This window comes from Orycteropus afer, unplaced genomic scaffold (assembly GCF_000298275.1).
Source record: "Orycteropus afer afer isolate SDZICR_OR568_19922 unplaced genomic scaffold, OryAfe1.0 scaffold00264, whole genome shotgun sequence".
In the NCBI taxonomy this organism is placed as follows: domain Eukaryota; kingdom Metazoa; phylum Chordata; class Mammalia; order Tubulidentata; family Orycteropodidae; genus Orycteropus; species Orycteropus afer.
Window position 1 is genome coordinate 2708082 of NW_006921851.1, and position 16452 is coordinate 2724533.

Consider the following 16452-nt stretch of genomic DNA (forward strand, 5'->3'; position numbering starts at 1 on the left):
CCACTTCTATATCCTTCCCTTCAAGGCTCAGTGTTCCAAGATTATCTTCTGTGTCTGTGTTAATTGGTTTCCCTTTTCTTTGTTGAAGAGGCTCTGTGCAGTCTTTCTGCCTAGTTTGCCATCTTGCTGGAACCCTCAAATACCAGCTTTATCAAGGATTTTTATAACTTCTCTTTCTCAACCTGATCACCATCAGTTTAGGATTCCCTACAGAGAACCTCATGAAGGAGCCCTGGTGGTGTAATGGGTAAGCACTATGTTACTAAGTGAAAGGTTGCTGTTTGAACCCATCAGTGCTTTCATGGGAGGAAAGACCTACCAATTTGCTCCCATAAAGATTGTTTTGTTGTTGTTAGCTGCCATAGAGTAGGTTCTAACTCATAGCAACCTTATCAACAACGGAATAAATAAATACTAAGCTCACAGTTCTCTCCCAACTCCCCTTTTCTCACATACACCCCCCCCCCCGCCCCAAATCCCACAAGGTGTTTGAAAAGAAGACAAATATCACATAAAACCCAGAAGTAGGCAGGCAGTGCACAATGACTTAAGTAATCCAAATGGTGAAAACACAAACAAGTTTTTTGTTTTTTAAAGTGTAAATGTAGTTGGCATATAAGCTTAGATTTCATTATATCATGGACTACTTCCTGTTAAAAAGTAAGTCTCCAGAATGTTCTTCTAAGAAAGTGATGGTAGAGGCAGTACTGACAGTATTTCTGTACAGGAAAAAAATTTCCTTCAAGACATGATTAAAAAATACATTTTTGTATTAGCCACACACTTCAATACACTTAAATTATACAGAATCAAGTAAACTACTTTTTCCATTATGGTTTGAGCAAAGTATTTTGTCTTAAAATATATGAATAAACTTGGATTTTGTTTTTGCATAGGTTTTCCTATTAGGGTAAGATTAATAAAAGCAATTTTTTTTTATAATTAAAGATATTCAAACTTAAATTAGTAAAATTAAAGAACTTCATGTTTTAAATTCTGAGTTTTTAAACTATAATTTAAATCTGCCACTATTGTCAAATAAGTTAAAGCTCATTTAATTTCAAATACCAGCTTTATCAAGGATTTTTATAACTTCTCTTTCTCAACTTGATCACCATCAGTTTAGGATTCCCTACAGAGAACCCCATGAAGGAGTCCTGGTGGTATAATGGGTAAGCACTAAGTTGCTAAGTGAAAGGTTGCTGTTTGAACCCATCAGTGCTTCCATGGGAGGAAAGATCTACCAATTTGCTCCCATAAAGACTGTTTTGTTGTTGTTAGCTGCCATAGAGTAGGTTCTAACTCATAGCAACCTTATCAGCAACAGAATGAAACTACCTCACAATCATTCTGAGAGTTTTGATTCTTCACAATCACTGCTATGTTTCAGCCTACTGTTATAGCCACTACGTCAATCCATCTCACTCAGGATCTTCCTCTTTTCCACTGACCTACTTTATTAAGCACAGTGTCTTTCTCCAGGGACTGATCCCTGCTGATAACATGTCTAAAGTACATGAGATAAAATCTCACAATCCTAACTTCTGAGGAGCATTCTGGTTGTACTTCTTCCAACACAGATTTGTTTGTTCTTCTGCTAATGCAAAGAATATTCAATATTCTTCATCAATACCCTAACTCAAATGCATCAACTTTTTCAGTCTTCCTTATTCATTGTCCAGCTCTCTCATGCATATAAGACTGAAAACACGATGGCTTGGGTCAGGTGCACCTTAGTCCTCAAAGTGGCATCTCTGCACTGTAAAGAGATCTTCTGTAGCAAATGTGCCCAGTATAATATGTCATTTGATTTCCTTACTGTTGCTTCCACGGGCATTGATTGCAGATCCAAGTAAAATGAATCCTTGACAATGTCAATCTTTCCCCTATACATCATGACGTTGCTTATTGATAAAATTGTGAGGATTTTTGCTTTCTTTATGTTGAAGGGTAATCAATACTGAAGACTATAGACTTTGATCTTCATTATATGCTTCAAGTCTTCTTCATTTTTAGCAAGCAAGGTTATGTCATCTGCCTACCAGACTATGTCTTAGGTTATGTCTGTTTAAAGCCTGGGCAAGCCTATTGGGCAGTTCCTACTCTGTCACACACAGGGTTGCATGGAATTGACTTGACAGCACACAACATCACCATTCAATAATATATTCCCAGAACCCACTCATGTATTGTTGAGTGAATTCAGAATATCCTCATTTTACCTTGCTTTCTGAGCTTTTTGCTTGTGCAGATGATGAATAAAGAATAAAGCAGTTATTACTACAAAAGACAATGTCCTTCTCCATTCTACTGGAGCTTTCTCGGGAATCCTGAAAATCAAAGAGAAATGTGTGGGATTCTTAACAAGTCAAAATTTAACAAATACAGAATCTAAGCACTGTTGACTTTTACGTTACATCCAAAGTGAAAGCAGTTATTTATTTTTAAAGTAAAATGTTAACTATGCCCCAATATTTAGAATATAATAATTTAGCCAAAGAGAAATAAATTTACAGAAATAAACTTTACTATTATTTTAAAATTTATTTTAAAGTATGTGGTCCTTATAATAACCAATTTAACAATCTATTGTAGCTAGCAAGTACCTTGCTCACAAAGGTTAGATCTTTGAAAGATTTCCGCACACCGCTACCCAGAATTACCACTTTACAGTGACAACACCATTGTGGTCTGAGTGCCGAGCCTTCTGCAATACAATGATTTGAATCCTTATATCCAGCAAGACCTAAAGGTAGCAGACTTTTGTTAGTAATTAAAATTGAGTAATAAAACAAGAAGATATACCATGTAAGATTATGTTCTATCAATTTATTACAACATAGTTCATTATAAGTTACCCTGTATTATCCTTTCTTTAAATAACAGAAGTTTAATCTTCTAAGCTATGACTGTAAGACATCTATTATACGGATGAGACTGGGGTAGAAATAAACAAAACATGTCTATTCTTGAACAGCCAGGACATGACAATTTATATCCAAAGCCAAGATGTAATTGTAAATAAAGACTTAGAGATTATAGTGTTGTCCATGCTCAGAGAACAGAGCATGATTCACTGGTACAACTATCATAGGGTATGTGAAGGCAGAAAAAGTAAAGAGAAGCAGGAAGAAAATAAGAACTGTAGAAGCAGAGGCTAAGAGTTCAAAAATGCAAGATGGGCATATTTCCAAAGAAAGTTCAAAGATGGAAAATGGTAAAATGCTAAATTCCATCTAGTAGAAGGGTAAGGAGAGAAACAAGATGACAAGGAAACTAGTTACTGAAGAGATGGTGAGGCCATGAAGGTATACCTAAGACCACTCTCCTCAGATTTCCAGGGAGACAGGAAGGAAAACTGTGTCATGGACAGTCTGAGGAAGTTTTCTTAGGGACAGGGGAGGCACAAATACATCTAATAGGAAGAGAAGGGCTCTGTGGATATAATACAGACGTAAAAGAGTAGTTAACTTGTGACAGAAGATGCAGGAAACAAGGAAAAAAGAATACAAGTAAAGTTGCCAGCCTCACAACATGAAGGAAACAGAATGTGGGATGGGAGATTTAGGGGAATGAGGAAGAACAAAAGATGCTTAAGGGTAAGAAAGTCACAGACTTCCTCTAACGGTGCTTTGCAGATAGTTGGCAATCAATACTTACTGGTTGACAGCATCACACATACACACACACACACACATCTATCCCAAAGTACTAACACAGAAAATAGAACATCTATATAAGGTTAATTTACAAGGGTCATGCACAAATATATTATATGCTTTTTGTTTAAAAATTGAGATTTTAAAAAAATAAGCTTAATTTTTGAATCAAAAATACATTTAACAAAAAGTAAACTAGCTCACCATTGCTTGTTGGAGGAAATGGTACATTATGCTGCTTTAGCTGGTAAGAACTTGCTAATCTGGGAGGGTTTGTAGACACTGGTGGAGGTCCACGAAGAAGTAAGTGCTGTCGATACTCCAAACCTAGGTTTATTCTGTGGCTATTGACCAAACCCATGGATGGAACATCTGGAGCACTACTAACCTCATAGCTGTTAGGAATTCGGACATGAAGAAGATCGGAAAATGCAGCCACAACACTGCTAATGTTCTAAAATAAAATGAAAGCACTGTGTAACCCACCCAGAAATCAAAAGAGGATAACTTAAGAGAAAGAAATACTTAGGGTAAATGCCATCTGTAGGATACATTATTGCAAGAAAACCCAACAACGTAAAGGGTTTAACATTGAAAAGGGTTTCAGTCAAAACATTTCTTTTAATGGACCAATATTTAAATAAAGCTTTCATAAACAGAAACCCTCATAAAGGGATTCAAACACTAAATATTTATGAGAGCTTTAAAATATTTCAGATATTCTATTTTCTGACAGGTATGAAGGACATAACTGCAAGGGATGTGCTGAGGCTTGTTAGTTTTTACAGTTGGTCAGAAAGCTATTTTAAGTGGCTTCTGTCCAGCTTTGGGAGCTCTGGTAGCATAGCGCCTAAGGCATTTGACTGCTAACCAGAAGGCTGGTGGTTCAAACCCACCAGCCACTGCTCGGAAGGAAGGTTGGGCAATCTACTTCCATAGTGATACCTCCTTGGAAAGCCAAGGAGGGGTCGCTATGAGTCGGGTTCGACTTGACAGCAATGAGTTTGGTTTTTTTGGTTTCTGTCCAGCTCTAGGCAAAGGTTTGAAGCAGTTCACAAATGCTCAAGTGCTATGCTAAGTAGTGTTGCTATACTATGTAGTTGGCCAAAATGTCACTTCACTGAACCTTATATTAAGTTAGGTTCTCCAACAAAATATTTTTACAGAGTTAAGAGTTTTAAAACAAACAAAAAAATAAGAACACTTCTCATTTCTGTAAAATTTTAATTGTTGATAAAGTGCCTTTGTTTAATTTTCTACAATGTTAAGGGTTATGAAAAGATTTCTCTCAAAAGAGCTAAGATATACTTCCTTGTATCAAAAAATGAGAACATTAACTCATTTTATCCTTTATGTCTTGACATAGACTGAGTAAAAGTTCCTCAAAAGTAGTTGAGATGCATGAAGTGAATCCAGCCTCTCACTTTTGATCTTTTATGCTCATGACCCTACTGGATATGTTTCATTGTAAGCCACCTGATACATCTTTAAAAACAGGGACACAAGATACAATGTTAAAAAAAGTTATTTGATCTTTTACCTCAGCAGCTGTAGGATGCAGAGTAATTGCTACAGATATAAGGCTCGATCTATGGCCATTTGGGGATGTACCGAAAGGTGATGTGAAAAATAAAGTGCCTGGCTCACTTTTGATGTCATTCCTCCTAGATTCTAAACCTTGGGGGGAGGGGAGGGGAAGGGAGGAAGAAGAAAAAGAAAGGAGGAAACAAAGAAAGAATTGTTAATGGCTTTTCAAAATCAAACTATTTACATTAGTAAATCAGCATATTGTAAGCAAAAATAATAAGGCTAAGTATTTTCCTTACTTTTCCCGGTATTGCTAGGAAGAATTGGAATAATTGGGGAGGGTACAGGTTCAGGAGGCTCCTCTTTGACTAACGACAGATCTGGGTATCTGCTCACTGCCATACCAACCACACTTTCAGGAGAGGACGAGGGAACAAAACTGTCAGGGGTATCCCTATCACCACAGTGATCCTGTAACCTGCAACAAGAATAAGAACCAACACATCAACACAAGCAAATCCCCCACTGAGGGTTTCTTATACCTGTCCTACAAATATTGCTTTGGGCAATGGCTGTGACAGTAAGTAGTATTATGAGTCTGTTCAGGGTCAAATGGAGTCTCTTTTGGAAAAAATAGAAAAATGTGTTTAGGTATAATATAAATGGTATGTTTCCTTTCTATCAAAGCTTCAGCAACAAAGTTTGAAGATCTGCCTGAGAGGGAAGACATGCAGACTACATAAAAAGCACACCTCTGCAAAACTCCAGATCACTAGGACTATGGGAACAATCCTATACCTTGAAAAAGGAAAAAATAGTCCAAGCACACATTCAACAGTTATGCATGCACAGAGCTTATTATGCTATCAGGCAGCAGTAGCTGAAAGTACAGCTATCCTGTTAAAGCTGTTTATGATAGCAAAATGGGAGGAAATGTGGTCATTATGGCTTTACTGGGCCTTGATTTCTCTTAACTGATAAAATAAAAAAAAACCCTGCCATCTAGTTGATTCTGACTCATAGCAACCCCCACTGGGTTTCCAAGGTGGTAAATCTTTACCTAAGCAGACTGTCCCACCTTTTTTTTTTCCATGGAGTGGCCTGGTGGGTTTGAACCATCAACCTTCTGGTTAGTAAATGCTTTAGGCACTGAGTCACCAGAACTCTTTAACTGATAAAGTAAGGTGAAAAGGAAGAAGAGATGAGCCCCTCCTGTCTAGTCCAGGTGGGCAGGGTTTACCAAGGCAATTGTGATTTGAGAGTTAGAGTAGTCTGAGGCTAAAAGTTATACAATATCCCCACGACTCTGATGTCTCCCATAAGCTCTACCAGAACACATGCTGTCATGCAGAAGGTGAATGTGAGGAGAAACATTATTAGGAAACCCAAGCAAGTCCTAAAGAGTTCTGGCAGTGTAGTTCCTAAGGCATTTAACTGCTAACCAGAAGGTTGGAGGTTCAAATCCACCAGCCACTCTGTGGAAGGAAGACTGGACAATCTACTTACATAAAGATTTACTGCCTCGGAAGCCCAATGTGGGTTGCTGTGAGTCAGAATCGAATCAATGGCAGTGAGTTTGGTTTCAGTTTGGAAGCAAGTTCTAAAGACACAGCCCCTTGGAAATCCAGGGAGATAGCAAATAACTGCCCTCGGTCAGAAAACATGTAGACCAAGGCACTGTCTCCCACAGCTGCTGAGAGGCAGCTCCCTACTGACAAATTTGGGAGTTTCTAGCAGTGAGGTATAGGGGAAAGAAAGGAAACCAAGATTCTAAACTTGGACAAGTTATTTCTCTTTGGTTGACAAGATTCCAAATAATTAAATAAGGGATTAGACTAAGTTCATGTCTCATCAAATGGAAGACAGTTATCAGATTTTCTAAGGAAGAGATAATAATCTGAAAAAATGTAACAACCCCCTGAATCTAGAGATTATTTATCAACTAACCTGATTCTTCTAAATCAGAATCTTTGTGGGTAGAGATAAGATAAAAAGCACTGGACAGGATAGTCCTTAAATTCTTTTCTACAATAGCATTCTCTGATATCTATGACTTTTGCTCCTACACTTAAGATATTTACAAACATCAATAAACCCAATATATCACACTAATAACTTATAAGGGACAGTGATCTTTGGCATATTTAGTATGGAGATTTTACATTCCCTTAATGTTTCTTTATTATTATTTGTTGATTAAAAAAAAGATAAAAAAATGTGCAAACTATTAACAGTAACAATGTTTTATAAACTTTAAATTCTAAAAATTATTATTTTTAGATTTTACTCCTGACATGTCTTTGTTATTCCCACAAACATTATACTACAAACATACTATAATAAAATAAATAATTGAAAAATACTTGAGAAAGAAGAAACTTTCACCTCAATTCTTCCTGATTATTATGAGGTGGTGTTGGAAGTGAAGCTGGAACATCAACTGTCTTTGGGCCTTGAGCAATAGCTCTGGCTAACAAGTCATCCTGTGGTCTGAACGGTAGCTGAAATGGTTTAGGTCCTAGAGTTTTGGTAACTGGAAAAGCAAAGACACAAAACCACATGCACATTTAGTCAACAATGATATATGGATAGTGTGTTACAATTCTAATACCAGTTCACCCAGCACAGCCAGCAAAGGTACACTCCTCAGAAAGGTAAATTTTGGAGGCTAAAGTCATACCTTCATGGCTTACTAACACTCCAGCTTTTCCAGCAAGCTCTTCAGTTGTTGCAAAACCATTTGTCATCTTCTGACAAGCCATAGGAGGTGGTGTAGGAGGAAGAGAGGCAGGGGGTGTTGGAGGATTACTTAAATTATTCTGCTGCAGAAGACCAAAAAATTTTAAATTATATGCTACTGAACAAACATGGAAAAACCTTGCTAAAACTTAGTTTTGTGAGATTTTAGCACATGGAAGCAAGGCTACAGAACATAATCAAGATGCATCTTCATTCCTAAATGTACCCCAAGAAGAAAAATATGCATAAAAGGCTGGGAACCTTTTTATTGGAACATATACTCATGATTTTTTGGACATAATACAGACACTGTATCTGCTTACTTACTTCTCATCGTCAGATTTAACTTTGAAACTGAGAAAAAAATGCCATTATGTCTGATTCTACCCTCTATAATAAATCTTCACAAGTTTCACTGTTACAGCCAGTGGAAAGATAACTTTGAAATTCAGCCGATTATAAAAAGTTCTTTAAAATCCCTTTATTAAATTCTCACTAAGATGCTCAATTTTATTAAAAATAAAAACCCTGAGAATTTGTAGCCCAAAACCTAAAACTGCAACTCATATCACATATATTAGAATCTGAATTATCTAAACTTTAATAGAAAAGCAAAAGTAGTAGCCATAATAAAAAAATTATCCCAAAAAACCAAAACCAAACTCACTGCTGTCAAGTTGATTTTGACTCACAGCGACCCCTCCTTGGGTTTCCAAGGCAGTATAACTATGGAAATAGATTGCCCCATCTTCCGTTACGAGGAGTTTTCCTTCACATATCTCTCCTTGCTTAACATTTATTACTAATATGTCATTTATTGACTGGTCTCTCAGGGGTTGCTGGAATCTAATCTACCAAGAATACCAGGCAAATAAGTGCAGGGTGAAATTACTAATCTTGCAAATGTATAAAATTCCACGAAGACAATGAAGTGGTGTTAGAGAACAGCTTGTATCACGAGAAAAGGCATTTCAAGAGTTAGAGCAGGTTCTAACTGAAAAGAAAAGCCAACAATAACAACAAATGGAGCATCAAAATTGAATGATTTAATATTAAAGAAGAAATGTCCTCAGGGAAACTGATGATACCCTGAAATATTTTTGTAAAAATTATCTTTCCATGTAAGTCAGTTGTAAAGTACAGAATGTCACATGATGCTATTGAATAACTTTATTAGAAAACCAATATCAAATGATGAACTTGTTTTAGTTTTTATATTATTTTAGTAGCTAAGAATTAGTGTATAGTTGTAATTAGGACTAAATGGTTAGCTAAAATACATTTCTTAAATTTCAATTTTCAGGTTAAACTAACCACATTTCCACTATTTATTATGTATTTGGATTCATTTTAAGAATTTATATAGGTAATAAGGAAGTAAGCATTTCTTCTACCATGGAAATACATAATGGATGTTTTTTATAATTTGTATTCTTACACAACAATTTCAAATGTTCATGTTAGAATTTAAGTTTAACACAGTTAAAATTTTATTGGGTGAAGTATTCCTAATAAAATTTATAAGATTATCTGATGCAAAAACAAAACAAGCTCTGCCAGTTCTGATATGGTATCCAAAGATGAAGTAAAACAACATCTTGGCAAAGAAACATACCTTGTGTATCAACTGAGAATAGTAATCCGAAACCCCTTCAAGGGTAGCACTGCCAAAAGTTCCTAGAAGTCGATTCCCACTATTAAATTGGCCACTGCCATAAGGAAGAAAGTGTGCAAAGTTCACTCCAATGATTGGTTCCATTAGAGGGAGCAGAGAGAGCTGCTATTGAAAAACACATTTAAGAGTAATGTACATAATAAACAAAGCTATTCTCAACTTTCTACAACCTAAGGTAACCTAAAGTCATAGAGACTTGAGAAAAGTGAGACTTTTAAAAGTGCCAACTATCAAAATCCTGGAATGAGTGGAAAAGACCTGCTCTTCAGAATTGGGGGACAAATTGAGGTCAAGTACCATCATGACTATTAACGGCTGTCTCCCACCTTCTTGTAACGACTACAAGGGTGTAAGAATAGAGTTTACAATAGGGGAGAGTCAAACAACTCCATTTCTTTGGTTCCAGGGGCACATGTAATAGGGACAGATTGTTTCTTGGTGCACATACGCTGCTGCTTTTAAATATAAGGAAATCTCAACCAATCCATCTGTTGCTATAATTTTTGGGTGCCCATAGGATAAGATGTAATTTTGCTTGGAAATAGGAAATCAATTAATGTTCCTTTTAGAGTTGTCTTTTTATCCCTGTTAATGTTCTACTTTAATTAGGAAATGATCACAATAAAAAGTTTAGTATTAATAGAGTTTGAAAAAGCATTTGCTCTCTCCCTTGAATTTTTAAAGGAGTTGTTCCAAATAACTCACCTGTTTCAAGTGGGTGAATGTATCAGTATTTGAGTACATAGCTTGTTTTTCCTCTTCATCTTTCTTCCTTTTCTTTGAGCGAGGTGCTGTTTTCTCTCCAGTTCTCTGAGACCGTTTGTTTCGCTGTTTCTTGGTTTCACTCCCTCCATCTGTTTTTGGCAACTGGCTGCTGCCACATCCAAAACCACCTTGCATTTGAGCCCCCAAAGTTTGCTAATTGGAAAAGTTAAGAAATGAGTGAACTATTCACACATTTGATTTTTACTTCATGCTATTACAGTTCCATCCTAGATTTCATACTCCTAACATGGGTAATTCTCGGAAGGAAGGTTGGGCAATCTACTTGCATAGTGATACTGCCTCAGAAACCCAAGGAGGGGTCTCTATGAGTTGGGTCTGACTCAATGGCACATAGTAACACAACAACAACATGGGTATTAACAGTAAAAAGAGTGAAAAAGGGAAGATAGACAATGGTATCAAATGATGTAATATTTTTTTCCCCCTGAAAATATCATCCCATTTCATCCCATTTTTACAAACATTATTCTGAAGTACTAAAATTATTAGGTTGCAAGCTTGAGGAAGGGGACTACAAGGAAGGGTATTTTTTTCCGATGCAGCATTACTCCTTGAGCCTGACCTCACTGGTGCTAGTGCTCAGGACCAGTGCTCCTTACTCCTGCTCACTGTAGCTCTGGAGATGAGGTTCCAAGCCAGATGGTGGTGGCTTCTGCATAGTGATTTTGGTGAGTTATTTTTGTTTCCCCTTAGGAACTGGTGAAACACAAGGTCTGCTGAGACAATTTATGGGCTTTTTTAGCTTCAAAACCTAAACTTCTCACTTGACAAGAAGAGCTATTGCCAGAAATCAATAAAAAGAAAGAACACTGATCATTCAAATTAGCTCAAGATCATACATTTAAATGAAAATTAATGACCATACTCAAAGGATAAAGTCCCTGGCTGGTGCCAACAGGAGCACTTGACTACTAACCAAAAGGCTGGCACTTTGAACCAACCCAGAGGTGCCAAGAAAAGTCCTGGCAATCTGCTTCTGAAGGGTCATTGCCCCGAAAACCCTACAGAGCACAGCTCTACTCTGCACACATGGAGTCACCATGAGAGGGAACAGATTCAATGGAATTAGTACCTGTATACTTAAAGTAAATGGGAGATGACCTAGGTTACAGCAGATAAACCTTTTATTTTTGTCTTTACTTTATGGTCAAGAAGCAAAATTAAAATTAAGCTAGTTTTTGAAGAGGGTAGTGCAATCAATACCAAAAAAAAAAAAAAAAGGACTATATTTCAGGCTCCATTATTTCTAAACTTTATAGCAATACTTTGGTGCAGTTATAGTTGCCGAACATTGTAATGTATCAAATATTGGAGGGTTCTTAAAATTTCAGTTTCTAATTATATTCTGGGAGCTCTGGTGGTGTAGTGCCTAAGGCATGTGACTGTTAACCAGAAGGTTGGCAGTTCAAATCCACCAGCCACTCCTCGGAAGGAATGTTGGGCAATCTACTTCTGTAGTGATACTGCCTCGGAAATCCAAGGAGGGGTCACTATGAGTCGGATCCGACTCTACGGCAGTGAGTGAGTTATATTCTAAATGGCCCAGAACAGGAGTTGGCAAACTTACTGTAAAGGGTCAGATGGCAAATATTTTAGGCTGTGTTGACCATACGGCCTCTGTTGCAACAACTCTGTCTTATACTCCACACACACAAGAAAAAAAACAAACTCACTGCTGTGGAGTTGGACCAACTCATAGTGACCTCTCCTTGGGTATCTCTATGGAAGTAGATTGATTGTCTGAGGAGTGACTGGTGGATTTGAAGTGCCAGCCTTCTGGTTAGCAGTCAAATGCCTTAAGCCCTACACCACCAAAGCTCCTGTCTTAACACTGCAGCCATAGACAATTCACAAAGGAACAAGCTGGCTATATTTCAAAAAGTTTTTTTTTATTCATGGACACAGAAATCTGAATTTCATGTAACTTCCACATGTCACAATATTACCCTTCTTTACATTTTTGCCCAACCATTTAAAAGTGTGAAGACCATTCTTAGCTCATAAAAAGAAGTAGGGGAGGCAGAAGCAGGCTCAGACTGCTGAGAATCCCCCCTGGGATCAGATTAGTTCTCAAAGTATGGTCCTGGAGCAGTAGCAGCAGCAAAACCAGGGGACTTGTTAGAAATGCCAATTTGATGGCCCTATCACAGCCTACTGAATCTGAACCTCCAGAGGTGAGCCCAGCAATCACCTCCAGATGATACTGATGCACTACAGTTTTGAGAACTTCAGGCTTAGAGCAGTGCTTCTCTGATTTTAACATGCACACCTGGGTATCTTGTTAAAGCACACATTCAGATTTAGTCAGTCTGCAGTGGGGCATGAGATTATATGCATATGTGAAAAGTTCCTGGTGATGTCAATTCTGTTGCCGCCAGGGACTGCATTTTGAGGACTTAAGGCCTAAAGCTTTCTTATTGGCTTATATGAGACTAATAATGTTATTTATTAAGTATGGGAAAGGCACTTTGTTAAGTGCTTTATAGATACCATCTCTGATCTTCACAATCTCTAATCTTCACAATTACCCTAGAAAGCAGATATTACTACATTTCAAAGAATACTTTAAAATATAAAAAAGCACAGAAGTTTGAAAATTACCTGTGAATCTGAGGTGAAAATAGCATTTTAATTTATCTGTTTTCAATCTTATCTGTGCCTACACACACACACACATTTTATTAAATAAACATAATACATATTTTATTAAAACACAACATATCACTCTTTGAATTCTTTTATTTTGGCGGCTGTGTTTTTTCTCAGGCCTTTAAATACGCTCACATAGCACATGTGAGAGCATTTTAATGGCTACGAAGTGTTTCATCATATATATATAACACAAACCAATAACTACTGTTGTGGATTCAAGTTGTTTACTTCTTTCATTTTTTTCTCAATTGGTACAGACAAAGCATGAGCTATTCTTGCAGTTACGTCTTTTCTTTTTACTGCAATTTACATTCCTTAGGACAGATTCCTAGTGTGTGGTTGGTAGGTAAAAAAATATGTGCCTTTTAAAACATAAAACAAAATTCAAAATCTTAAAAAAGACCAGACTTACTAGTCTGACAGAGGCTGGTAGAACCCTGAAAACTATGGTCCTCAGACACCCTTCAAACCTGGAACTGAACCCACTCCTGGAGATCACCTTTCAGCAGTACAAGACAGGCCTATAAAGTGAACACCACCACCTGCGAGGAACATACTCCTCAGAACAATCAGCCATATAAGACCAAATGGACAGCACTGGCCCCAAAACAAATTTCAGAAGGCAGGTAGGGCTAGAAGAGATGGGCAAGTGGAAGCGAAAAACCTGGGGAGGAAGGGGAAGAGTGCCGTCACAAACATTGAGAAGATTTTTTTTAACAAAAAGAATAAAGAATTTAAGAGAGACTGTTGCCTTAAGATACCCTTTCAAACTGGAACAGAAGCCAATCCCAGAGGTCACTTTTCAGCCAAATAATAGATTTGCCCCTAAAATAAACAATGACACATATTAGGAATGTGCTCCTTAGATCAACTATAGGAGACCAAACAGGCAACATTTGTCCAACAGCACAGATGATAAGGAAAGGAAGAGCAGAGAAACTTGAGGAATGGAAATGGGTGGAAATGGGGAGAGTGCTGACACACTGTGGAGACAGCAACCAATGTTACTGAACAATTTGTGTATGAATTGTTGAATGGGAAACTAATTTATTAGCTATGTGAACTTTCACCTAAATCACAATAAAATGTTAAAAAAAATCTTTTATAAAAATACAAGCACTCTATATATTTTACACTTGGTACATTTCAACTCATGTTAATCCTTCAATAACTCTGTGAGCTAGGGAATAGTATTAATACTATTTCATAGATGAGGAAATTGAGGTACAGTGAGGCTTATTTGCCCAAGTCATACTGCTGTAAGTAGTGGAGCTTGGATTTAGCCCAGGCTGAGAAGACCCCTGATTGTGCAGTGATTACAGAATTTGGCTGGTAACCAAAAGGTCAGCATTTCGAATCCTCCAGCCACTCCACAGGAGAAAGATAAGGCAGTCTGCTTCTGCAAAGATTACAGCCTTGGAAACCCTATGGGACAGTTCCGCCCTGACTGTAGGGTCATTATGAGTTAGAATTGTCTCTATGGAAGTGGGTTTGTTTTTTGTCTTTTCTCCAAAGATCCCTGAGTTTGAACTATTACCTACTGTGACCTCTGTCCAATCTCTCAAAGTTAGTAAGGCACTCCCACAAGGAGACGTTCTTTTCCTAACCCCAATTTTACATATGAGAAAGATGATTCAGCAAAGACAAGGAGACCTGGTCTGCCCAGCTATAGCCACAACATTTTTGCCTTGTGACTAAAAGTAAATGGATTTCATACTTTGTAGAATAGGATAGTAATTGTACCTCCTATTTGATTAAATATTATCTTAAGGCAAGTCACAGAACAGCATAGCACCTGGAATACAGGTAGAGTCATTACTCCTATTAATGTATTAAAGTACCCCTATCCCTTGCCACCCTCCCAAATGGATATAAGAATATGTCACTGGCTCTAAACATTTACATATCTAAAACTGACCTTCTCTCTCTCCTTTTCTTAAATTGTGATTTGGGTGAAAGTTTACAGAGCAAATTGGTTTTCTATTCAGCAACCCATAATTATTCTGTTTTGTGACTTTCACTGCAATCCCCATGCTGTAACAGCATTCTTCCCACTTCCTCCCTGTGACCATCCCTTCCCTTCATCCCTCCTTCCCATTCCCTCTAACCTTCCTAGCTCTATTCCTGGGTAAACACTGTTCTTTTGATCTCATATGCTTGACTGTTCTGATGAGTGCATACTCATCCATTTTACTATCATAACATCTTTTTTTTTTTTTTTTTACATACAATGAGTAAACAAACAAACAAACAAACAAACCAAAAACCAAACTCACTGCTGTTGAGTCAAATTCAACTCACAGTGACCCCTCCTTGAGTTTCTGAGGTGGTATCTCTATGGAAGTAGATTGCTCAATCGTCCTTCCAAGGAGTGGCTCGTGGGTTGGAACCGCTATTCTTCTGGTTAGCAGTCAAATGCCTTAGGCACTATGCCACCAGACCTACCATATAACCACTAAAACCAAAAAAACCAAACTCACTGCTGTTGAGTCAATTTTGACTCATAGTGACCCCTCCTTGGGTTTCCAAGGCAGTATCAGAAGTAGATTGCCCAACCTTCCTTCTGAGGAGTGGCTGGTAGGTTTGAAGCACCAGCCTTCTGGATAGTAGTCAAATGCCTTAGGCACTACACCACCAGAGCTCCCATATAACCACTGTTATTGTTGTTGTTGTTATGTGCCGTTGAGTCGGACCCGACTCATAGTGACCCCTCCTTGGGTTTCCGAGGCAGTATCACTATGGAAGTGGATTGCCCCATCTTCCTTCTGAGGAGTGGCTGGTGGGGTTTGAAGCAGGCAAGTGCCTTAGGCACTAGGCTACCAGAGCTCCCACGAATAGCACCCAATTCAGTACACTGAGAATCTACTATGTGCTCAATACCATGTTAGGTACTAAGATATAAAGATGTAGTTTATGCCCTTCAAGAAGCCATTTAAGTAATGCTAAATGGTACTACGGAGTCCCTGGGTGGTGCAAGCAGTTTGAAAAAAAGATTGGCAGTTTGAAACAAAACAGAGATGCCTCGGAAGACAGGCCAAGCAATCTACTTCTGAAAGGTCACTGCCTTGAAAACCCTATGGTTTAGTTTACAAACATGGTGCTACCATGAGTTGAAATCAACTCTATACTAACTAATAACAACAACAAATAGCGTTACAGAAGCTGCTGTGTGAGCACATGGAAAGTGCACTGACACATATTTAAGACTGGTTAAGTTGAGAAAAGTATCTTGGAGAAGATGATCCCAGAAATGAGTTTTAAAACACAAAAAGATGGGTTCCAGCAAGATGGCGGACTAGGCACAAGGACTGCACAGACGCTCTTCAACAAAGAAAAGGGAAACCAATTAACACAGACACAGAAGATAATCTCGGACCCCTGAGCCTTGAAGGGAAGGATACAAAAGTGGACTAA

The 16452-nt window shown here is 37.8% G+C and overlaps 1 protein-coding gene across 1 annotated transcript in view; it reads right to left on the reverse strand.

Annotated features, from left to right (window-relative positions):
* The window catches only part of KMT2C (lysine methyltransferase 2C), a 470642-nt gene that overhangs the window by 26675 nt on the left and 427515 nt on the right, over positions 1-16452 (reverse strand). The window contains exons 44-51 of the mRNA XM_042782218.1: positions 10306-10518; positions 7867-8008; positions 7572-7719; positions 5486-5664; positions 5200-5336; positions 3864-4113; positions 2607-2746; positions 2223-2330 (exon numbers count right to left, since the gene is read on the reverse strand). Coding sequence (XP_042638152.1) covers positions 2223-2330; positions 2607-2746; positions 3864-4113; positions 5200-5336; positions 5486-5664; positions 7572-7719; positions 7867-8008; positions 10306-10518 — 1317 coding nt within the window. The remainder of the gene's footprint in view (positions 1-2222; positions 2331-2606; positions 2747-3863; positions 4114-5199; positions 5337-5485; positions 5665-7571; positions 7720-7866; positions 8009-10305; positions 10519-16452) is intronic.